The sequence below is a fragment of the Melanerpes formicivorus genome, unplaced genomic scaffold (genome assembly GCF_026170545.1).
Source record: "Melanerpes formicivorus ecotype bairdi unplaced genomic scaffold, bMelFor1.0.p_v2 SCAF_46, whole genome shotgun sequence".
In the NCBI taxonomy this organism is placed as follows: Eukaryota; Metazoa; Chordata; class Aves; order Piciformes; family Picidae; genus Melanerpes; species Melanerpes formicivorus.
In genome coordinates, this window is record NW_027142398.1 from 1,370,804 (window position 1) to 1,391,156 (window position 20,353).

General features: G+C 58.1%; 1 protein-coding gene across 1 annotated transcript in view; it reads left to right on the forward strand.

Annotated features, from left to right (window-relative positions):
- Window positions 1–20,353, forward strand: part of KCND3 (potassium voltage-gated channel subfamily D member 3) — a 130,141-nt gene that overhangs the window by 147 nt on the left and 109,641 nt on the right. The window contains exons 2-3 of the mRNA XM_068159410.1: window positions 3,986–4,131; window positions 6,054–6,183. Coding sequence (XP_068015511.1) covers window positions 3,986–4,131; window positions 6,054–6,183 — 276 coding nt within the window. The remainder of the gene's footprint in view (window positions 1–3,985; window positions 4,132–6,053; window positions 6,184–20,353) is intronic.

Sequence of the window (20,353 nt, forward strand, 5' to 3'; positions counted from 1 at the left end):
ACCCCCCGGGCAGGTCGGACCAGCCCCCTCCGCTCTCCTGCCCCCGCCGCCGCCGCCGCGAACCGGGGCCGCTCCCACCGCCCGCGCCCTCAGCCGCCGGGGATGCAGCGCGGAGCCGCCGGCTGCGGCCGCCCCGTCGGGTTCCGCCCGGAGAAGGGTCTCGGCGGCGCTGCGGGATGCTAGGGGCCGGGGCTGGGGACGCGCTGGCCCCCGCCAGGTGTCACTGCAGGGTGGGAAACCGCTGGGGCTCCACCGGCACCGGCTTCAAGGAGGGCAGGAGCGGTCGGGGCAGGCATCGCTCCCCCGGGGCCGGCGTTGGGGGTGATGATGTTTCTAGCACCGGCGAGACAGCCGCTGCTCTTGGGACTATGATGTCCCACTCTCTGGGGCTGTGGTGTCGAACAGTTTGCCCAGAGGGGTGGGAAATGTCCCATCCCTGGAACCATTCCAGGTCAGGTTGTTTGGGGCTCTGAACAACCTGCTCTAACCGCGGATGTCCCTGCTGACGGCAAGGGGGTTGGATCAGATGAGCTTTAAAGGTCCTTTCCCACCCAAACCAGTCTCCGATTCCATGATCGCAGCCCTCTGGGCCACTTGGGGAGAGCTCTCTCACCTCTGCCATGCCTTTGCTGTCTGTGGCTGTGGGACAAGAGAGAGCTGCTGGATGAGCTGGCTCTAAGCTCTCCTTCATTCATTGCCCTAAAATTGTTGGCTGGTAGCTGGTGGTAACCAACCTCACCTGGGAGCAGCCTCTTCCCATGTGGTCCCTGGTGGCTGCTGCTTCCACAGCCTGCAGGTGAGCAGGTGTTGGGACTTTTCACATTGTTAGAGCCCTTAGCCCAGCTCTGCTTATTCTGCCCTTTCCTTCTCGTTCCTGCTGCTGCAGATCAAAGCTCCACTTCCCCAGTCCGAGAGGAGCAGGCACTGGAGACTCACACTTGGTGATGATCCAGTTGCACCTGGGAGAGCTGGTGCTGGCTGGGTGCTGTGCTTTTGTGACCCCACACAGGTACCACATGGCAGCTTGTTCATAGAGGTTATACTGAAGGGGCTGTTGGGAGACCCTGTGAAAGGCTCTGCATATGCTTAGGAGACCATCATGGCAAAGAGTGTGCTGGGGGCTCTGCTGCTGCTCTTCCATGGGCTGCTCTCTGTTACTGGCTTGTTTTCATTCAAAGAGGGGAGGCTGAGCTCCCTGGGTCCTGCTCTGGTGGGAAAGGATGGGGAGAGGGTGACAAGTGCCATGCTCATCTGAGTGTGCAGGTTTGGGCTGTGACATGATGCTGGGCAGGAGACCTCTGGGCCAGGCTGTGGCTGGTGCCTGAATGAGGGCAAGAGGCAGCTGGTGCAACCTGTGGTGCCAGCCTGGGAAGGGTGAGGGAGGTCTGTGGGGGGTTGCTGCTGGATGTTGAAGTGACAACACTTGGGGCTGGGCTTCTCAGGGCTTGCACCCAGGGCACTGAATTTCTCTGTCAAGCTGTTTACCAGTTTTGATGCTCGGCTCCACCAGACCTGACTGGCAGCCCACAGACAGTCCCCCTAGAGCCCTCCTGGGTCTGTGTCAGGCTGTCCCTCCTCTGCCTTCAGTGAAAGCAGGGTCTGGGGCAGCCCTCACTGCTCCAGCTGAAGCTCAGCCGGGCAGAGGCTCCAGTTGATCCTCATTCAAATGAGTGCTGGGCTCAGGGTGTCTGGGTGCTTCATCCACATGAGCTGCAGCGGGTAAATAAACAGGGCTCTGCTTTCAAAGGCCTTCACGATTCATTAACTTCAAAGGAATGAGCTCTCTATTTTCTTAGCAGGTTGGTTGCTCCAGAGGCTGCTGAAGGTAGTGGCTGCTCATGCTGGGAAGCTGGGACAGCCGCTGCAGGACCGGGTGTCATGCCCTGAGGGGCAAAGGGACAATCCAAGTTGGAGTTACCCCAGGGGAGGAGAAGAGGATGAGGAAATAGACAGGCGAGGGCACTCTGCAGCTTTCCCTGCCCTGAAATGCTGCTCTGTAGGTGGCATCCAGCCAGTGGCATGCTCAGGGCACCACTGGGCAGAGTTTGCATGACCAGGGTGTGTAGCAGACCTGTGCCTGCTCTAAGGAAGCCTCCCCATCTTTCCACAGGGGTGAGGGCAGTGTGGTCTTGCCTGCCTGTGCCATCCTCCCGTGGGTGAGGAGCTCTGCCCTGTGAACAGGACTTGCCCTGGAGGCTGCTCCCAGCCAGCTGTCCCCTTGGCCAGGGCACTGGATTCCTGCTGTGATTGTGCAGGTGCTGGGGCTGTGCCAGGGGGATCGCTGCACCTCGGCAGTGCCTGTGCTGGGCACAGCCCAGGAGCTAACCTTTCATCTGGCAGCCCCAGGAATAACTCAGAGCCTTGTGTAATTCCAGCCTCCTGGAACCCCAAGGGGGAAAAAAATCACTGTCCTGGGATAACCCTCAGTGTCAGGCCTGCTTGGGAAACCTATTTTCTGAGGCAGCAAAGCCCCATTGTGGACTGGTTTATGGGGCTCCTATTTTGGGATGGGTTCTGCAGCTCAGCTAAGGTCCTGAACTTGTGCAAAAGAGGCCACAGCAGGGCCATGTGCCAGCAGGGTCAGCACAATGGGCACAGCTCATGCTTGTCCCCCCTGCAGCCACAGCACAGCCTGGGCACTGTGGGGACATCATCACTGCCCAGCTGGTGAGAGCCATGCTCTTGGCAGTGCCCTGTTCCATGCCAGGGGCTCTGATGCCCACAGGACATGGGTCTGCCAGCTTGTGCCAAGGAAGATGCTCAGGAAGAAGCAGCTCCAGGTGGCTGGAGGCTGGTAAGGAGGTTCCTTGCTGGGGGACAGAATTGGGGGCCAGTGGGCATGGGAGCTGAGTGGCTGTGCTGCCTGGTTTGATGAGAGAGGTGCTGTGGCTGTTGCTGAGCCTGCAAGACCTCAACACTTGGTGGTGAAAGGAGGGTCTCTTATCCCCCAGAAGAGGGGCAGCTCCCAGCAGCTGAGCAGTCCCCAGCTAGCCCCTGGCTGTCTCTCTGAGGTTTGAGGTGCTAAGAATACATTTGGGACAGCTACAAATATCCCAAGTGATGAACTGACCCTTCCCAACAGCTCCACCACCATAGAAACAGGAGCCAAACAAACAGGCAGGGGCAGCTCTCCCCCCCCAGCAGAGGCTTTGTCAGTCGAACCTCTGCTTCCCCTGTTAATTGTTTTGTTCCTTCTGGGATTAATTGGTGAATTGCTGTGGGGACACAGAGTGCCCAGCTCTTCAGCCACGTGCTGTTGGTAACCCTTTGGCCTCTGTTGGTATCTGGGCACACACAATGTGGGGGCAATCTCCCCTCCTGAGTGTGCTTGCTGGTGCCCAGCTGGGGGTGGACACCTCCTGCCTGGTAAATCAAGGACTGGGTGGGGCTGGAAGAGACCTTAAAGCTCACCTAATTCCAACCCCCCTACCATGGGCAGGGACACCTCATGCTAGACCAGGTTGCTTAGGGTTCCATCCAACCCAGCTTTGCACACTTCCAGGGTTGGAGCCTCCCCAGCTTCTCTGAGCAAGCCATGGAAGGACATTTGGGCAGCAAATCCAACTTCCAGCAGGGTTAGAAGGTTGAAGGGTGAAATTAAAACCCTCCCATGTTTCCACCTAGGAACTTATTTTCCTTTCCTGGATTAATTTCCCAGATGCCCTGCCCAGAGCTGATTTCCTCTCACAGGACCCATCCTGTGCTGCAGCACCAGCCTGGTTGCAGCTCCATCCATCCCTTCCCCCTTCCTTCCCTCCCTTCCCACCTGGGTTTCACTCGTCTGGAATTGCAGCGGCGCCCAGCTTCGGGTCGGTTGCCCTAAATCCAGCCACGTTAGCCACCGAGTCCCCAAGGGCCAGAAATGCTGCCACAACACCTAAAACCCCATCCCCGGCTCCCATCACCCCCCCAGGATCCGCGCAGAGCTGTGAGCCGCGGCGAGAGAGCGCCGGGAGGAAGCCTTCATAAATCCTGCGGCTCTCAGCTTCCCCGCGGCCGCCCCGGCGCTGTCTGGCAGCAGCGAGCCCCGGCTGTCATCGGCGGATCAGACGGGGCTGAAGCTCGACAGGCCTGTGGAAAAACACGGGGTGACATCAGGCAGAGACACCCAGCCACTGATTCATCTCCGAGGTCAGCGGCTGCGTTATTTAGCGCCAGGCAGGGGGTTGAGGTGGGGATTTCACGGGGCTGGAGCAGCGTGCGGTGCCTGTCCCACAGCCCCCGAGCTGCTTGTTGAGGACACCTCCACCTCCTCCAGACACTGATGGAGAGGCTGAAACGGGGCTCAGGAGCACCAGAGCCAAGCCTACACCAGACCCTAGCTGGAGAGGCTCAAACAGGGCTCAGGAGCACCAAAGCTCATCCTACACCAGACCCTAGCTGGAGAGGCTGAACTGGGACTCAGGAGCACCAGAGCCAAGCCTACACCAGACCCTATCTGGAGAGGCTGAACTGGGACTCAGGAGCACCAGAGCCAAGCCTACACCAGACCCTAGCTGGAGAGGCTGAAACAGGGCTCAGGAGCACCAGAGCCAAGCCTACACCAGACCCTAGCTGGAGAGGCTGAACTGGGACTCAGGAGCACCAGAGCCAAGCCTACACCAGACCCTATCTGGAGAGGCTGAACTGGGACTCAGGAGCACCAGAGCCAAGCCTACACCAGACCCTATCTGGAGAGGCTGAACTGGGACTCAGGAGCACCAGAGCCAAGCCTACAGCAGATCCTAGCTGGAGAGGCTGAACTGGGACTCAGGAGCACCAGAGCCAAGCCTACACCAGACCCTATCTGGAGAGGCTGAACTGAGACTCAGGAGCACCAGAGCCAAGCCTACACCAGACCCTATCTGGAGAGGCTGAACTGAGACTCAGGAGCACCAGAGCCAAGCCTACACCAGACCCTATCTGGAGAGGCTGAACTGAGACTCAGGAGCACCAGAGCCAAGCCTACACCAGACCCTATCTGGAGAGGCTGAACTGAGACTCAGGAGCACCAGAGCCAAGCCTACACCAGACCCTATCTGGAGAGGCTGAACTGAGACTCAGGAGCACCAGAGCCAAGCCTACACCAGACCCTATCTGGAGAGGCTGAACTGAGACTCAGGAGCACCAGAGCCAAGCCTACACCAGACCCTAGCTGGAGAGGCTGAAACAGGGCTCAGGAGCACCAAAGCTCATCCTACCCCAGACCCTAGCTGGAGGGGCCAGTACCACTGTGGCACTGGTGTGCTTTCTCCCAGTTTCCATCAGCTTTCTTTGCTCCTGGGGCTTTTCCTCACCCTCCTCAGCAAGGACAGCTCAGCTCCCCCTGAAAGGCAGCCCATCAGACTTGAAATGTTTTGTGAAACCTCTGCCAAGCCTTGGGGGGGGGGGGGAAGGGGGGGGGGAAGGAGGGTGGTCCCCAGGGCACAAAGCTGCCCTGATCCCTTCATTGCCAAACAACCTTTTCCATTTCCAACGACTACTTTTTTGTTCTGAGGCTGTGAACGTTTTGGTTCCACCTTCTGATGTGAAAACAAACCCACAGTTAAAATAATAGGCTGAGGGTTTATCAGCTGAAGCATTTCAGGCCATCCCCATCTCTGGGTTTTCTTTTGCAGATAACCTGGGAAGGTCGGGGTGGGCGACTCTGAACTGGAACAGAAACTGCTGTCAAAATGTTTTGCAAAGGCAGAACCTTGCCTCTGCTGCCAAGTGGTAAGTGGCCAAGGAAGCAAAACTCAACCAACCACCACACCAAAACCCGACAGCAAACCCCCTCCCCCCCATCCTATCAGGTAATATCTTTAGCATTGTTTTCTAAATGGAGATTTCCCCCCCCACCCCCCCGTGATTAATAGAAGTGGGGAAATGGCTCCAAATCCTGCACACGCTTTGGACCGCGGAGCTCTGGCTGGAGCGATCAGGCTTAATTAGCGCCTCCTCTCCGGGGCTGTGGGCTGTCACTGGCAGTGCAAGGGAGGATTTATGTTTCCTTTTCCTCGGAATAGGATCGTTGCCTGAGCATTCAGGAAAATCGTTGCACTGATGGAAGGCAAATTCCTTGTCCTCCACAGCGATAGCCGGGGGGCTGCGGCTGAGCCGCCGGGGCCGCTGCGGCCGGTGCCTGGCAGCAGCGGTGATCTACTGCTGGTGTCCCCAACCCCGGGGGCTCTCAGACATGGGGTCCATGTTCACCCAGGCAAGGTGAGAAGCCCTCCTGTTGTCTGCCCAGAGCTGTGAGATTGGCTCACCCAGTGGGACCCTGCTTGTGCCACACTCAGGCACACCAGGCAGGACAGTGGCTGGAGCTGCTCAGCCCATGCGGATGGGATGGGATGGGATGGGATGGGATGGGATGGTGCTTCCCATGTGCTTTTGGATGAACAGGAGGTGGCAGAGGCTCAGCCAGAGCAGGACAGGCAGCATCCCTGCCCACTCCCTGGCAGTGGGTGCTGGGCCCTCCTGGGAGCTGTACGTGGGCAAGGTTGGGGCACAGCCGCCATGCTTGCCCATGCCTGCAGCCTGGGGCTGCTTTCTGTGCCTGAGCCCCGGGGGCTCAGCAAGGCACGGGCTGGGCTCAGACCTGCTGTGCTGGTGGAGAGGAGAGCTTTGTCCACCCTGGGCTAGGCCTTAGGTGGAGCTGGCAGCAGCACCAGGGAGGCTGTGGCCCAGAGAACTGCTCTGCCAGAGCCCTGCAGCACAAGGTGTGAGCTGATGGGCAGGGTCGTGGTGGAACAAAGGGCTGGGAGCTTTAGTTAACCTTTTGGATCCAGCAGCAGCAGCTTCCCAGATCCACATGTGTAGAGATTCTGGCTGCTCTCAGGAGGGATCTGGTTGCTGGTGTCCTGGCACTGCACAATCCCCCTTTAGCTTCAGCACTGCTGACCCTCCATGGAGCAGCAGTCTGGCACTCCCCACCACAGGGCCAGGGGATGCTTTCTTGAGCCTCCTCCTTTTCCAAGCACCCACTGTAGCTGTTCCACGCTGTGTCCTATCCAGCACCCCTCTGGTGCGGACACAACCCACCCGGAGAGCTGCTCCACAAAAGCAGGCAGTGAGCAAGAGCACAGCCTGTGCCAGGGCTGCTCTGAGCTGTGAAACCACAGCTCCCAGCAGGGCCTGAGATGAGAACCTCTGGATCTCTGACTGCTTCAGGTTGGACTCGATGATCTTTGAGGTCTCTTCCAACCTTGGTGATAACTGTGATACTGCTTCCCTGCTGGGTTCTGCACCCTGCCTCCCTGAACCCCCCCTGGCAGCCAGCATTGCCCCTTGTCCCCCTTCTGAGTTGCTGAGATGCCCTTTGAGGGGATGGTAGAGATGGCTGCTGGGGATGGGCAGTGGGCTGGGGTTGGTGTGCACAGGTCTCTTAGGTGTCTTCAGGTGTGCAGAGGTGTGCAGGGGTGTGCAGGGATGTGCTGAGGTGTTCAGGGGTGTTCAGGGGTGTGCAGGGGTGTGCAGAGGTGTGCAGGGATGTGCAGGGGTGTGCAGGGATGTGCTGAGGTGTGCAGGGGTGTTCAGGGGTGTGCAGGGGTGTGCAGAGGTGTGCAGGGATGTGCTGAGGTGTGCAGGGGTGTTCAGGGGTGTGCAGGGATGTGCAGGGGTGTGCAGAGGTGTGCAGAGGCATGCAGGGATGTGCAGAGGTTTGCAGAGGTGTGCAGGGGTGTGCAGAGGCGTGCAGGGGTGTGTAGGGATGTGCAGAGGTGTTCAGGGGTGTGCAGAGGTGTGCAAGGGTGTTCAGGGGTGTGCAGGGGCGTGCAGGGTTGTGCAGAGGTGTGCAGAGGTGTGCAGGGGTGTGCAGGGGCGTGCAGGGGTGTGCAAGGATGCGCAGGGGTGCGCAGGGGCGTGCTGGGGTGTGCAGGGGTGTGCAGGGGTGTGCAGGGGTGCGCAAGGATGCGCAGGGGGCGTGCTGGGGCGTGCAGGGGTGTGCAGGGGTGTGCAGGGGTGTGCAGGGGTGTGCGGGGGTGTGCAGGGGTGTGCAGGGGTGTGCAGAGCTGTGTGTATATTATTCAAGTGCACACTTACCAAGCCCTCTCTAGCATGAGGGTTGTGGATCTTAATTAATGAATATCTCTTTGTTGCTTCGAGAATGACCTCCTTGGAGGGCAGGAGGAACGGGGGACCTCTTCCTTCTCTTTGTCCCCAGTCCTGAGCAGTCTCATTCCATGTGTTCCACTGGGGACCACTCTCAGCATTCTCTGAGCCCCTGTGCCACGGGCTGGCCTCGAGCTCAAAGGGCACAGCTGGCATCCCTGGGTCTTGCCACCACCTGAAGCCTGCTGGTGATGTTTGGCAGTTCCTTGCATCCTGGCTGCTGGCGTCAGGTGAGGATGGAGGCAAAGAGAGCCAGGCTGAAATGCAGGTTACTGATCTGAATCGCTGCCAGGAGCCCTCTCTGCATTGTGCCTCACATGAAAGATGCTGCTGGGGGTCAGAGGTTAACTTTCATCTGCAGCTCAGCAAGGAGCCACAGAGTTTTAGCAATTAAACAAGGAAATATGTTTTAAATATCAGAAAAGCCTAAAAAAGAGAGAGGACAAACCCTGGTCCCTGCTACCTTGCTATTAATGGAGGGACATTTAATGGAAGCCTCTGATTTACTCCTGTGTGAGATTGCCTAGAAATAGCCCAAAGAATCTCATTGCTGCTGCCTGGATTCATCCCCACAGCAGAGAGCTATTAATGCTCCCTTTTGCAGCCTTTGCTCCGTGCATCCTGCGAGGCAGGAGGAAGCTGGATTATGTCTGCCAGTGTCCCAGTGTCATGCTAGGTGGGATAATGAAGTGTGGCTAAATTGGATCAGCTTTTCAGTTGCCAGCCTCTCTTGAAATCCAACAAGGAGCCTGGGCAGCAAGCTGTGCTTTCAGCCCCGGTGTGCCCAGAGCAGAGCTATTGTGGAGATGATGATCTGGAGCAGGTGGAGAGAGGGGGAAAAAAAAATGATATAAAGGTATAGATCTTTGTTAACCTGGAAATTGGACAGCTCTGGTTTGCTTGGTGCTCTCCCCCACCCCCTCCCCCATGCCTTCAAAATGTCTGGTCTGGTGCAAATCCTCTGCTGGAGGAATGGAGATGTCATGGGAGCAGCATCTCCCCTGGCTCGCTCCTGACTTGCTTTTGACCTGATTATTCGCTTAATCCTGGTGGCTGAGGAGCGTGGCTCAGGAAGCCCCCTGGAGGAATGAGGAGAGGACCCTTTTGTTGGGCACCTGAAGGTTTGTGTTTCCATGGAAATGGAGGGTTTGATCCAGAGCCACTGGAGAATATTGAGAGATCCCCCTTGACAGCAGGGATAGCAAACCTGGAAGTGGAGGAGGAGGCTCCCCAGCTCTTCTCCTGCACTGGCTGGGGTGTCTGGCACGGCAGGACACCCCCTTCCCCTTCCCTGCCCAGTGTCTGTGCCCTGAGGAGCAGCCCTTGTGCTCCTGGTGAGCTCTGGTCTGCTCCTGGTGATGCTGGGATGGATCCCAGCTCCAAGGGCACTGCTGTCCCGTCTGGAGGCTGCAGGCTGTGGCTCCCCGAGGGTTCAGCCAGAGTCTGGGTGCTGTGTGGCTAAGGTGACGGCAGCCTGTGCGGCTGGGGTGGCACAGGGTGGGTGGAGGATCAGCTCTAAACACACCCACGGCTGGACCACGGCAGCTTCCTGGTCCTGCCTGGTGAGATGCTTCGGGAGCAGCTGGAAAGCCGGGAGCAGTCGGGAGCCAAGGGGAGCCCAAATCGCTGCAGCCGGCGGAGAGCCGAGCCCGTGCCCCGCGCAGGCATGGGGGGTTCAGCCCGACACTTTACCGTGGCGTTCCAAAGGGACCAGGAGCATCCCCCAGCCCGTGGGGAGCCTGGGGCTGCTCTGAGAGCAGGGGGGCTGCAGGCAGCAGAGCCGCTCCGCGGGCGGGTGTCCGGATTTTCGCTGGAGTTCCCGGGAGCCTAATCCTGTTAAGGGCTGAGCGTCTGATTCAGCTGTCCTGCTATATGGCTAATCCTGCCAGCAGGAGCCTGCATTATCCCATTGCTGGGGGAGGTACGGCGGCCCCTCCAGGCACTGGGGTCACTGGGGGGTCTCCAGCCCCTTCACCTTCCCTGCAGGCAGCCCAGGAGCCCCCACCACTGGCCTTGCTCCCCTCCCTTTGGGAAGCGAGCCCCCGGAAAGCCTGGGAATTGTGTGCAGCCCCGGGAGCCCTGCAAGGCTGTGTGGGCTCCTTTGAACCTTCCTGAGCAGCTTATGGCCACGGGCGTTCTGGGGGGCACCAGCCTGGCACCCAGCAGGCTCTCTCCATTGAGGCTGACCCCGGAGCGTGGGGAAATCCCAACTTTGATCCCATTGTCGGCTCTGGGGCTGCAGCCTTCAATGGCTTCACAGACAGGGAGATAATTTCACTCATTACCTGCACACTGCCAGCCCCCCAGTGCTGCTCTGCCTCACCTCCTCCTTCCCTCTGTGGTCTCCCCTCGTCTGGGAGGGTTTTCACCCTGCTGCTGGTGCTGGCAGGATGCAGGCTGGTGGGGTTTGTGTCACCAGAGGCTGCCTTGGTGTCTTGGAGGGTTGAAAATGCACTTAAAAGGAAAAAAAAAAAACCTATAATAGAAGATTTTAGTCACAAATCTTCTTGGCCAAAATGTGGCTTCAGCCATCTCTCCTCTGAAACCAGCAAAAGCAAATCCACCCAGTGCTGATGGATGGAGCTTGTGAAAGAAGTGTGGAGCCTTCAGCACCTCTGAGAGGAGGCAAAGAATCACAGAATCACCAAGGCTGGAAGAGACCTCAAAGATCAGCAAGTCCAAGCTGGCACCACAGACCTCATGACTGAACCATGGCTCCAAGTGCCACATCCAGTCCCCTCTTGAACACCTCCAGGGATGGGGACTCCACCACCTCCCTGGGCAGCACATCCCAATGGCTAACAACTCTCTCTGGGAAGAACTTTCTCCTCACCTCCAGCCTGAACTTCCCCTGGCACAGCTTGAGACTGTGTCCTCTTGTTCTGGTGCTGGTTGCCTGGGAGAAGAGACCAACCCCCACCTGGCTACAACCTCCCTTCAGGTAGCTGTAGAGAGCAAGAAGAAGACTGTGGGAAGCCCACAGCACCAGGGCCCAGCAGAGTCCAGTGTGCAGCTGCCCTCCTTCTGCTCCCTTTGGGCCACTTTCTTCTTTCAGCTTTGGCCCCAGCCCATCCCCTGAGCAGATGCCAGCGTTCAAGCCCCAGCACTACCCATTTCATCACTCTCTGCTCTAAACCTGAGACAGTGAATCTGGGGTTAAAAGCCTGAAGGAAAGCTGATAAATGTGTATAATATAAACTAGGGAAGAGTAAAAAATTCTGAAAACACTGGAGAAAGTAAATACAATAAATTTGGGGTGACATTTCTCTCCCTAACTCAGGTTTTCCAGCAGCAGCTGCCTGGCCCTCTAACAGCTCAGCCCTCCACATCACCTCCAAAATGTCAAGGAGAGAGAGACTCTGGTGAAACACTTTTTTTTCCCTGCTTGAGCTAACCAAGCATGGGGAACCACAGCTCCTTCCTCACCTGGGTGTCCCATGGGGCCTGGCAGTGGTGGTGGTGGTGGGGGGGGGGCTGAGATCTGCTGCTTCCTCCCCAGGAGCCATGGGCTGGCTGCCTGCCCAGCCCCACTGCCCTGCTTATTTCTTGTCTCTTCCAGGCTGGCTCTTCAAGAACCTTGCACACCACATCTACGTGCCCCTGAGCCAGCTCCTTGGGCAGGAGGCTTGGATTTCCAAATCACAGAATCACCAAGGCTGGAAGAGACCTCAAAGATCAGCAAGTCCAAGCTGTCACCACAGACCTTGTGACTAAACCATGGCTCCAAGTGCCACAACCAATCCCCTCTCGAACACCTCCAGGGATGGGGACTCCACCACCTCCCTGGGCAGCACATCCCAATGCCTAACAACTCTCTCTGGGAAGAACTTTCTCCTCACCTCCAGCCTAAACCTCCCCTGGCACAGCTTGAGACTGTGTCCTCTTGTTCTGGTGCTGGTTGCCTGGGAGAAGAGGCCAACCCCCACCTGGCTACAACCTCCCTTCAGGGAGTTGGAGAGAGCAAGAAGGTCTCCCCTGAGCCTCCTCTTCTCCAGGCTAAGCAACCCCAGCTCCCTCAGCCTCTCCTCCCAGGGCTGTGCTCCAGACCCCTCCCATCTTTGTTGCCCTTCTCTGGACACCTTCCAGCAACTCAACATCTTTTCTAACCTGAGGAGCCCAGAACTGGACACAGGACTCCAGGTGTGGCCTAAGCAGTGCTGAGCACAGGGCACAATGACTTCCCTGCTCCTGCTGGCCACACTGTTCCTGATAAAGGCCAGAATGCCATTGGCTTTCTTGGCCCCCTGGGCACACTGCTGGCTCATGTTCAGCCAGCTGTCAATCAGCACCCCCAGGTAGGAACGATGGGAATGGCTCTGGTGGTATCTCAGGTGGGCTGGAGGTGACTGCACTGCTGCAGGAGAAGCTGTGAGCTGTGTCCTGCTCTGTTTGTGAGTTTTATCTTCTTCCAGTGAAACAGAAGAGATGAAGGCACCCAGGGTCTGCATGAAGCTGGGCTGGAGCTTAGACTGGAAGTGAAAACCAGGAGTGCAGCCTAAGAGAGAAGGTGGCGAAGCATGTGGAGAGTGCTCCTGATCCTGAGCTGGATTCCATGGGAGGATGCCTGTGGGAAGACAGAATCCTGACACATCCTTGCAAAATCCTTCCCAGTTTGGGGGCACAACCCAGAGCAGGGCAAAGCACTTTTGCTTTCCTTTGTTCTTCATCTAGGACAAGAGCTGTTGCTGGTTCAGCAAAGCACACTGAGAGTTCTGCTGGCCAGGTGGTGGTGGGCACTGGGCTCCTCTCTGCTGCTGGGCACAGGAGAGCTTGCTGAGGTGCCCACAGAGCCCCTGCCAAGCTGCTCTGTGCCTTCAGCAGGGTCCTGTTTATCCAGCAGTGCCAGGGCACTTAAGCCCTTGATGAAGGTGAGCTCTGTGCCATGTTTACTGGCCGGTGTGTCACACTGGGCTAGGTGCCCACAGCGCCCAGGCTGAGCTGCCCAGAGCCACAGGGTGAGCGTGTGCCACCCGAGTGACCCACGAGTGCATGGCTCCCACCCAGCTCCAGCCTCTGGCTCCCCACCAGCTCCTCACCTCCTCAGGATTTTGCCTAAATGCTTTGCAAATCAGCCAGCAACCAATTCATCCCCTGAGCCTTCCGGAGGTGTCACTGTGAGGATGCCTCTGGCATGTGGTGCACGGGGGCCTGCGTGCTGGGGGATGGATGTGTGGTGCGTGGCAGGGGGCTTCCAGGGACAGTGATTTATTCACAGTGGGGCAGGCTTGGGCTTTCAGACCCTCCAGGGCAGCATGGGCAAACTGGGGGAGAGCCTGAGCTGTTTAGCTGGTGAGGATTTTGTGCTTCAAACTTGTTCTCTTTGACTGGAGCTGGTTGAGCCCCTGTGTGTCCCTTCCCTCCCCCCCCAGCATAACCAGGGGTTGTTTATTGGAGCTGACAGCAGAAACACAAGCAGTTGTCAGTTGCTTCTGCAAGAGTGGTGTCTACCAGCAGTGGAATGAACATGATGGAGCCAATGACTCAAACAGCTCTGAATTTTATATGCTCCCAGCTAACGGCTCCCAGATGTTCCACCGCTGCAGCCCCAGCAGAGAGCGGCTGGCTCGCTGTGGTGCTGGGCCCCAGGGTCCTGCTGGCTCCGGGAGCTGGCTGTGGGACCTGGCTTTGAGGAGCTGGCTGTGGAGCAGGGACAGGCCTCAGGATCAGGCCAATGCCCAGCTCTGCATCTGCCAGGGCAAGGATGGTGAAGGGGCTCTTGGTCCATGGCTGACTCGGAGCTCACATCAGAGCACATCCTCCTTGTTCAGCAGCTGGAGCCCTACTGTTGGTGTGGTCCAAGCCTTGGGGCTATCAGGAGACTGCAGCTCTGGGGCTGGTGCTACCGGCAGGCTTTGCAGGCAGCACTGAGCCAGACTCAAGAGCTTTATGAAGAGATCAAAGCTAACCTGGATCTCTCGCTCTGCAGGAGGCTGTCATGAACAAATGGCTGCCCTTGGCTTGGAGCTCTCTCTGGTAGCCTGTTGGGAGGACCGGGCAGGAGGGGAAGTGGTGTTTCCTCAGCAAGCTGCAGGCTCTCTAGAGCAACCCAGCAGCTCCTGCAAATCATGCACGGTGCAAACGTGTGCAGCTTTATTGCCAGAGGTGTGGTGGGAACTCAGGGAGCAGCTAAAGCTCGAGTCAAGCACTTGCAGACCACCTTCTCCCTGGGCACCCGGGCTCCCGGCTGCACCTTCTCCCATTTGCCAGCAGGCGCTGCCAAGCCATCCGCCCGGCTCCTGCTGGGGCAGCAGCGCGGCAGAGGCGCCGTGAGACCGCCGGGGAGCTTGAACAGGACCTGCATGGAGAGGAGCTCATCTTGGAGTCATTTCCCACAGCCTTGCTTGCTGCTACTGCTGTTACACCGGGGCTGAACTGGGGGAAGGCTTTTGTCCTGCGGTTTCTGCTTGCAGAGCTCCGCCTGGGCTGCCGCTGCCTTCCCTTCGCTGCTAAGGGACTGTTCGGCTTGGTGCAGCTCTCCAGAGACCACCACCCGCCTTGTGCCCCTCCCAGGGAAGAAAGAAGTGATGGGAAGGTTGGTGCCTCATGCAAATCCCCACGTGTGGCTGGCAAAGCGACTCCCACAGTCTCTCCTGTGGTCTCCCTTCCTGGCACACCGTCTCCCTTCCTGCCACACCGTCTCCCTTCCTGCCTTTTGCCAGACTTGGCAGCTGGTCCCTCCTTGTGTCAGCACCTGGGGATGCCAGGCACATGGGCACGGCTCTGGGCTGAGGCTCTTTAAGCAAGCACGTGGCACATTCCTGAGTGGCTGACACTGGGAATAGCTCCCCAGCCCAGGAGGAGTTTGGCATCCCAACCACTGGGCAATAAAATGCAGCCGTGGTGGTGGCTGGCATCTGGCCCTGCACCAACTGACATGCCAGAGCCTCACAGCCGTGCCCAGGCCAGCAGTCTTCTCCCAGGGGAATTCTGACCTGGTGTGTTTTCAATCCCCAAGTGGAACCTGAGTCCAGAGCAGGCTAAAACAGCAGCCAGTGAAGGTGAGGGAGCCCAGCGCTCAGTGCCACATGTGCCTTGCTGTGGCCAAGACTGGCAGCAGCAGCACAAGACCTTTCCTTTAGTGGTGCCCATCATTTCCAGAATGCTGGGAGCATGGGCTGGTGTGTGCCAGGGGACACGAGCTGCTGCTCTGCCTTCTCTCCCCTGGAGAGTGCTGCTTTGTCCTGGCACAGGGCTGTGGCACTGACCCCTGTTCAAAGCCCTCATGCTCCTGGGCAGAGGTGGCCCCAGCAGATGCCAGCCTGGTCCTGTGCTGGCAACCCCTGTATGATGTCTTCAGCTACTTCCCAGGATTAATTTGCCAAAGAAACTCCTGATGTGAACTCAGCACCATCTGAGCTGCGCTCCAGGCCTGGCCCCTGGGTGTCCTGCCAGCTTTTGCTGCCATTGCACTTCTGCTGCAGCAGCCCTTCAGCAGGAGCAAGCTGGCTGCAGAGGGTCTTGGAGGGCATACTCTGAGCTGGGGAGAGGACAGGTGCTGGGATCAGCCCCGGGGGTGGTCCTACAGGGATTGGCTGTTTGCTGGGAGGCAGCACCCAGTGCCAGGATTGTGGTGGGTTTTGGTGTCCTGGACCATGCTGGGGAAGGGGCCTGTTGGAAAAGTGATCTTATTCCCCTTCCCTGTCCACAAAGACCTCTGCTGGCAGCACTCCTGGCTCCAGCTGCCACCACTGTCCCAGGCAGGAGGAGGGGACATGCTGCTGCTGCAGGCATGGAGCTGCTGGAGAAGACAACTGCTGCAGGAGGGTGAGTCTGTACCCATGTGTGTGTGTGTGGGCACATCACTGCTGTGCCAGGGAGGTGCTGCTGACCCAGCTCACTGCCCTGGGCACAGATTGCATCCTGCTGCCCCTGGGCATGGCCAGAGATGTCCCTGTGTCCAGACAGGACTCAGCACACACTAGTGGGCAGATCTGAACCTGCCTGTGGGCTTGTGACCACATTCTCGCCAACAACAGGTCCAGGGGACCCTCACCAGCGAGGAGCTGCATTTAATCACACTCCCTGTTAGCATGAGGGCAGACTGTGCCAGCAGAGGGGTGACTGGTGATGCCCACCTTGTGGCTCTGGCTTAGACACAGGCAGCAGTCAGGGACAGGAGCTGGGATCACAGAAGCTGTGCAGCAGGGGTGGAGTTCGTGCCCAGGGTCTCACCTGGCAGCAATCCCCACCGGGGGTGGGTACCGGGGGCACTCTGGGACCCTGAAGTGGGAATGGGTCACAGTGCCGGGTGCTGGCAAAGCCCCAAGTTCATTGCCACTGGCGGCGGGGATCCCTGTGGGGGCTGGGGTTGCCTTCTCCTGCAAGGGGAGTACCCAGGCAGGATGGAACCCACCCCGCCGGGGTGCCGCAGCCCGGGCGTTCGCGGCAGGCAGGCTCCGGGGACGCGGGGAGGGGACGGAGCCGCAGCGCGACCTGGTGGTACCGGCCGCGGCTGGAGCGGGGACACCGGGGACAGCCAGCACCGGAGTGAGGAGACAGAGAAAGCTGGTGAGGAGCAGCTGAGGGACCTGAGATTGTTCTCCTGGCGAAAAGGAAGCTGAGGGGAGACCTTCTGCCCTGAAAGGAGGCTGGAGCTAGGCGGGGGTTGGTGTCTTCTAAGGAACAAGTGATAGGACAAGAGGAAACGGCCTCAGGTTGCACCAAGGAGGTTTAGGTTGGACCTGAAGTACAATTTCTTCTCCAAATGGGTTGTCAAGGCCTGGCCTAGGCTGCCCAGGGCAGTGGTGGAGTCCCCATTCCTGGAGAGATTGCCAGGCATTGGAGATGTGGTGCAGAGGGACATGGTTTAGCACCTGCAGTGCTTGGGCTAGTGCTTGGACTGGCTGATATTACAGGATGGTTTTGGATGGAAAAGACCTTTGATTCTATGACATCTCTGCACTTTTGCCCCAGGTTCCCTTCATAGACTCACAGAATGATTTTTGCTTAAGGGGACCTGAAAGATCATCTAGTTCCAACCCCCTTCCATGAGCAGGACCCCTTCCACTAGACTGGATTGCTCCAAGCCTCATCCAGCCTGGACCTGAACCCTTCCAGGCATGGGGCATCCACACCCTCTCTGGAAACCTCTTCCAGTGCCTCCTCATCCTCACTGTGAAGAGTTTCTTCTTTAACTCTAACCTAAATCTGCCCTTCTGAGCTCTGCTGTGCTAGCCTGACATGGTGAGGAATATTATGAGCAGGTGGAGCCCCCCCCCTCAAAATGCTGCTTTCCTCTCAAACTAATCGTGTTCTGAATTGTCTTTTGAGGGCAATGGCTTCTGGGCAGACCAGAGGTGGTGACAAGAGCCAGTGACTGATAAAGGATGTCCCCAGCAAGGTGCAGACAGGTGGGACCTCAGATTATCCCTCAGGCACAAGTGAGGTGGGCTATGGGTGCCCTGTGTGGGCTATGGTTGCCCTGTGTGGGCTATGGGTGCCCTGTGTGGGCTATGGTTGCCCTGTGTGGGCTATGGTTGCTCTGTGTGGGCAACCTGTGGGCTATGGTTGCTGTGTGTGGGCTATGGGTGCCCTGTGTGGGCTATGGTTGCCCTTTGTGGGCTATGGTTGCCCTTTGTGGGCTATGGTTGCTCTGTGTGGGCTATGGTTGCTCTGTGTGGGCTATGGTTGCCCTGTGTGGGCTATGGTTGCCCTTTGTGGGCTATGGTTGCTCTGTGTGGGCTATGGGTGCCCTGTGTGGGCTATGGTTGCTCTGTGTGGGCTATGGGTGCCCTGTGTGGGCTATGGTTGCCCTGTGTGGGCTATGGGTGCCCTGTGTGGGCTATGGTTGCCCTGTGTGGGCTATGGTTGCTCTGTGTGGGCAACCTGTGGGCTATGGTTGCTGTGTGTGGGCTATGGGTGCCCTGTGTGGGCTATGGTTGCCCTTTGTGGGCTATGGTTGCCCTTTGTGGGCTATGGTTGCTCTGTGTGGGCTATGGTTGCTCTGTGTGGGCTATGGTTGCCCTGTGTGGGCTATGGTTGCCCTTTGTGGGCTATGGTTGCTCTGTGTGGGCTATGGGTGCCCTGTGTGGGCTATGGTTGCTCTGTGTGGGCTATGGGTGCCCTGTGTGGGCTATGGTTGCCCTGTGTGGGCTATGGTTGCCCTTTGTGGGCTATGGTTGCTCTGTGTGGGCTATGGTTGCTCTGTGTGGGCAACCTGTGGGCTATGGTTGCTGTGTGTGGGCTATGGGTGCCCTGTGTGGGCTATGGTTGCCCTTTGTGGGCTATGGTTGCCCTTTGTGGGCTATGGTTGCTCTGTGTGGGCTATGGTTGCCCTGTGTGGGCTATGGGTGCCCTGTGTGGGCTATGGGTGCCCTGTGTGGGCTATGGTTGCCCTGTGTGGGCTATGGTTGCCCTGTGTGGGCTATGGTTGCTCTGTGTGGGCAGCCAGAGCAGCAGCTTTGCTCTGTTTGAGGTGAGGTCTGCCCAGCGTTACTGATGCTGCTGAACGTGCTGGGCTGTGTGTGAAGGAGCTGCTTGTGCTGACCCAAATGTCTGCTAAATGCCCATGACCAGAAGGGTCCCAGGGTTCCATTGCCAAATGCAGCTCCTGGCCCCTTCAAAGGCAAGGAGAAGAGACTGCAGCTTCCCCTGCTGCAGGCTCCATGGGGACTGTGCTGCCTTTGTTTCGCTGGCTGGGGAGAGGATGCTCCAGGGATCAAGTCCCTGTACAAGGTAAGTTTCAAACCAGTCTTTATTACCCCTCCCTGAGCAGCTGTGGGACAATTCAATGTATTAAATATTCCCCCCCCAGCTCCTTTGGCAAAGAGAAGTCTTTAATGTAGCTTCCCTCCAAAACATTAAAGAGCTTTTCCCTTTTCCTCCCCCCACTTTCAGTGGAAGCAAAAGTCACTTCCCACTCTGGCACTCGGTCCTCAGAGCCCAGTTCCAGCTGGGATGGCTCTCCCACACCCAGCTCCATCCCCTGTCAGCAAACTGTCCTCTGCTTGATCCTCCCAGGGCCTTTCCCAGCCATAATCAGTGTTTACTCAGCGGTGCGGCGCTCACCGCTCCTCGCTGGTAGGCTCTCGGCTGCAGGAGATAAAACCTGCCCTGGCACAGCCAGGACACCACGGGGGGCTGCTCATGCAGCTGCCCAGGGCTCCATCCCCTTCTGTTCAGGACTTAGGCTGGATATTTTCTCCCCACTCCTGCCCCTCCAGGATGGGTTCACAGGTGGGTGCCCAGGACTGGGTGCCGTGCCCAGCCATGCTCCCTCCTCCAGCCTCCCCCCTTCACCTCCTGCCTGCTTTGGGAGATGGTTCATAGGTGAGGAGGGTCCAGTGGAGGTGGCTCTGGAGGGTCCTGCTCACACAGCAGTGGTGAGAACATGAGCCAGCACCGTGCCCAGGTGGCCAAGAAAGCCAATGGCATTCTGGCCTGCATCAAGAACAGTGTGGCCAGCAGGAGCAGGGAGGTCATTCTGCCCTGTACTCAGTACTGGTTAGGCCACACCTTGAGTCCTGTGTCCAATTCTGGGCTCCTCAGGTTAGGAAAGATGTTGAGATGCTGGAAGGTGTCCAGAGAAGGGCAACAAAGCTGAGGAGGGGTCTGGAGCACAGCCCTGGGAGGAGAGGCTGAGGGAGCTGGGGTTGCTTAGCCTGCAGAAGAGGAGGCTCAGGGGAGACCTTCTTGCTCTCTCCAACTCCCTGAAGGGTGGTTGTAGCCAGGAGAGGGTTGGTCTCTTCTCCCAGGCAAGCAGCACCAGAACAAGAGGACAGAGTATCAAGCTGTGCCAAGGGAGGTTTAGGCTGGAGGTGAGGAGAAAGTTCTTCCCAGAGAGAGTTGTTAGGCATTGGGATGTGCTGCCCAGGGAGGTGGTGGAGTCCCCATCCCTGGAGGTGTTGAAGAGGGAATTGGATGTGGCACTCGGTGGCATGGTTTAGCCATGGGGTCTGTGGTGCCAGGTTGGACTTGCTGCTCTTTGAGGTCTCTTCCAGCCTTGGTGGCTCTGTGTCTGTGGTGGGAAGGTGTAAGCGCAGGGCAGGGTCCCTTTGATGACAACCTGTTAAACTCAGCCTGTCTGCAGCACCCAGGGGAACCTCAGCACCCAGAAGCTGGCCACAAGCCTGCTTCAGGTCACTCTGATGTTGGGTTTTTCTTTTCTCCCCCAAGCCCTCTGATTATTTTTGCTCCCCGGGATGGGGCTGGGAAGGACTCAGCCCTCGGCACAGCCACGGACCCTGCCCTTGTGCAAAGTGTAATAAACTCCTTCCCCTGACACATAGGAAAATGTTTTTAAGGCAAGACTTTATAGAGAGCATCAATCACCCTGGAAATT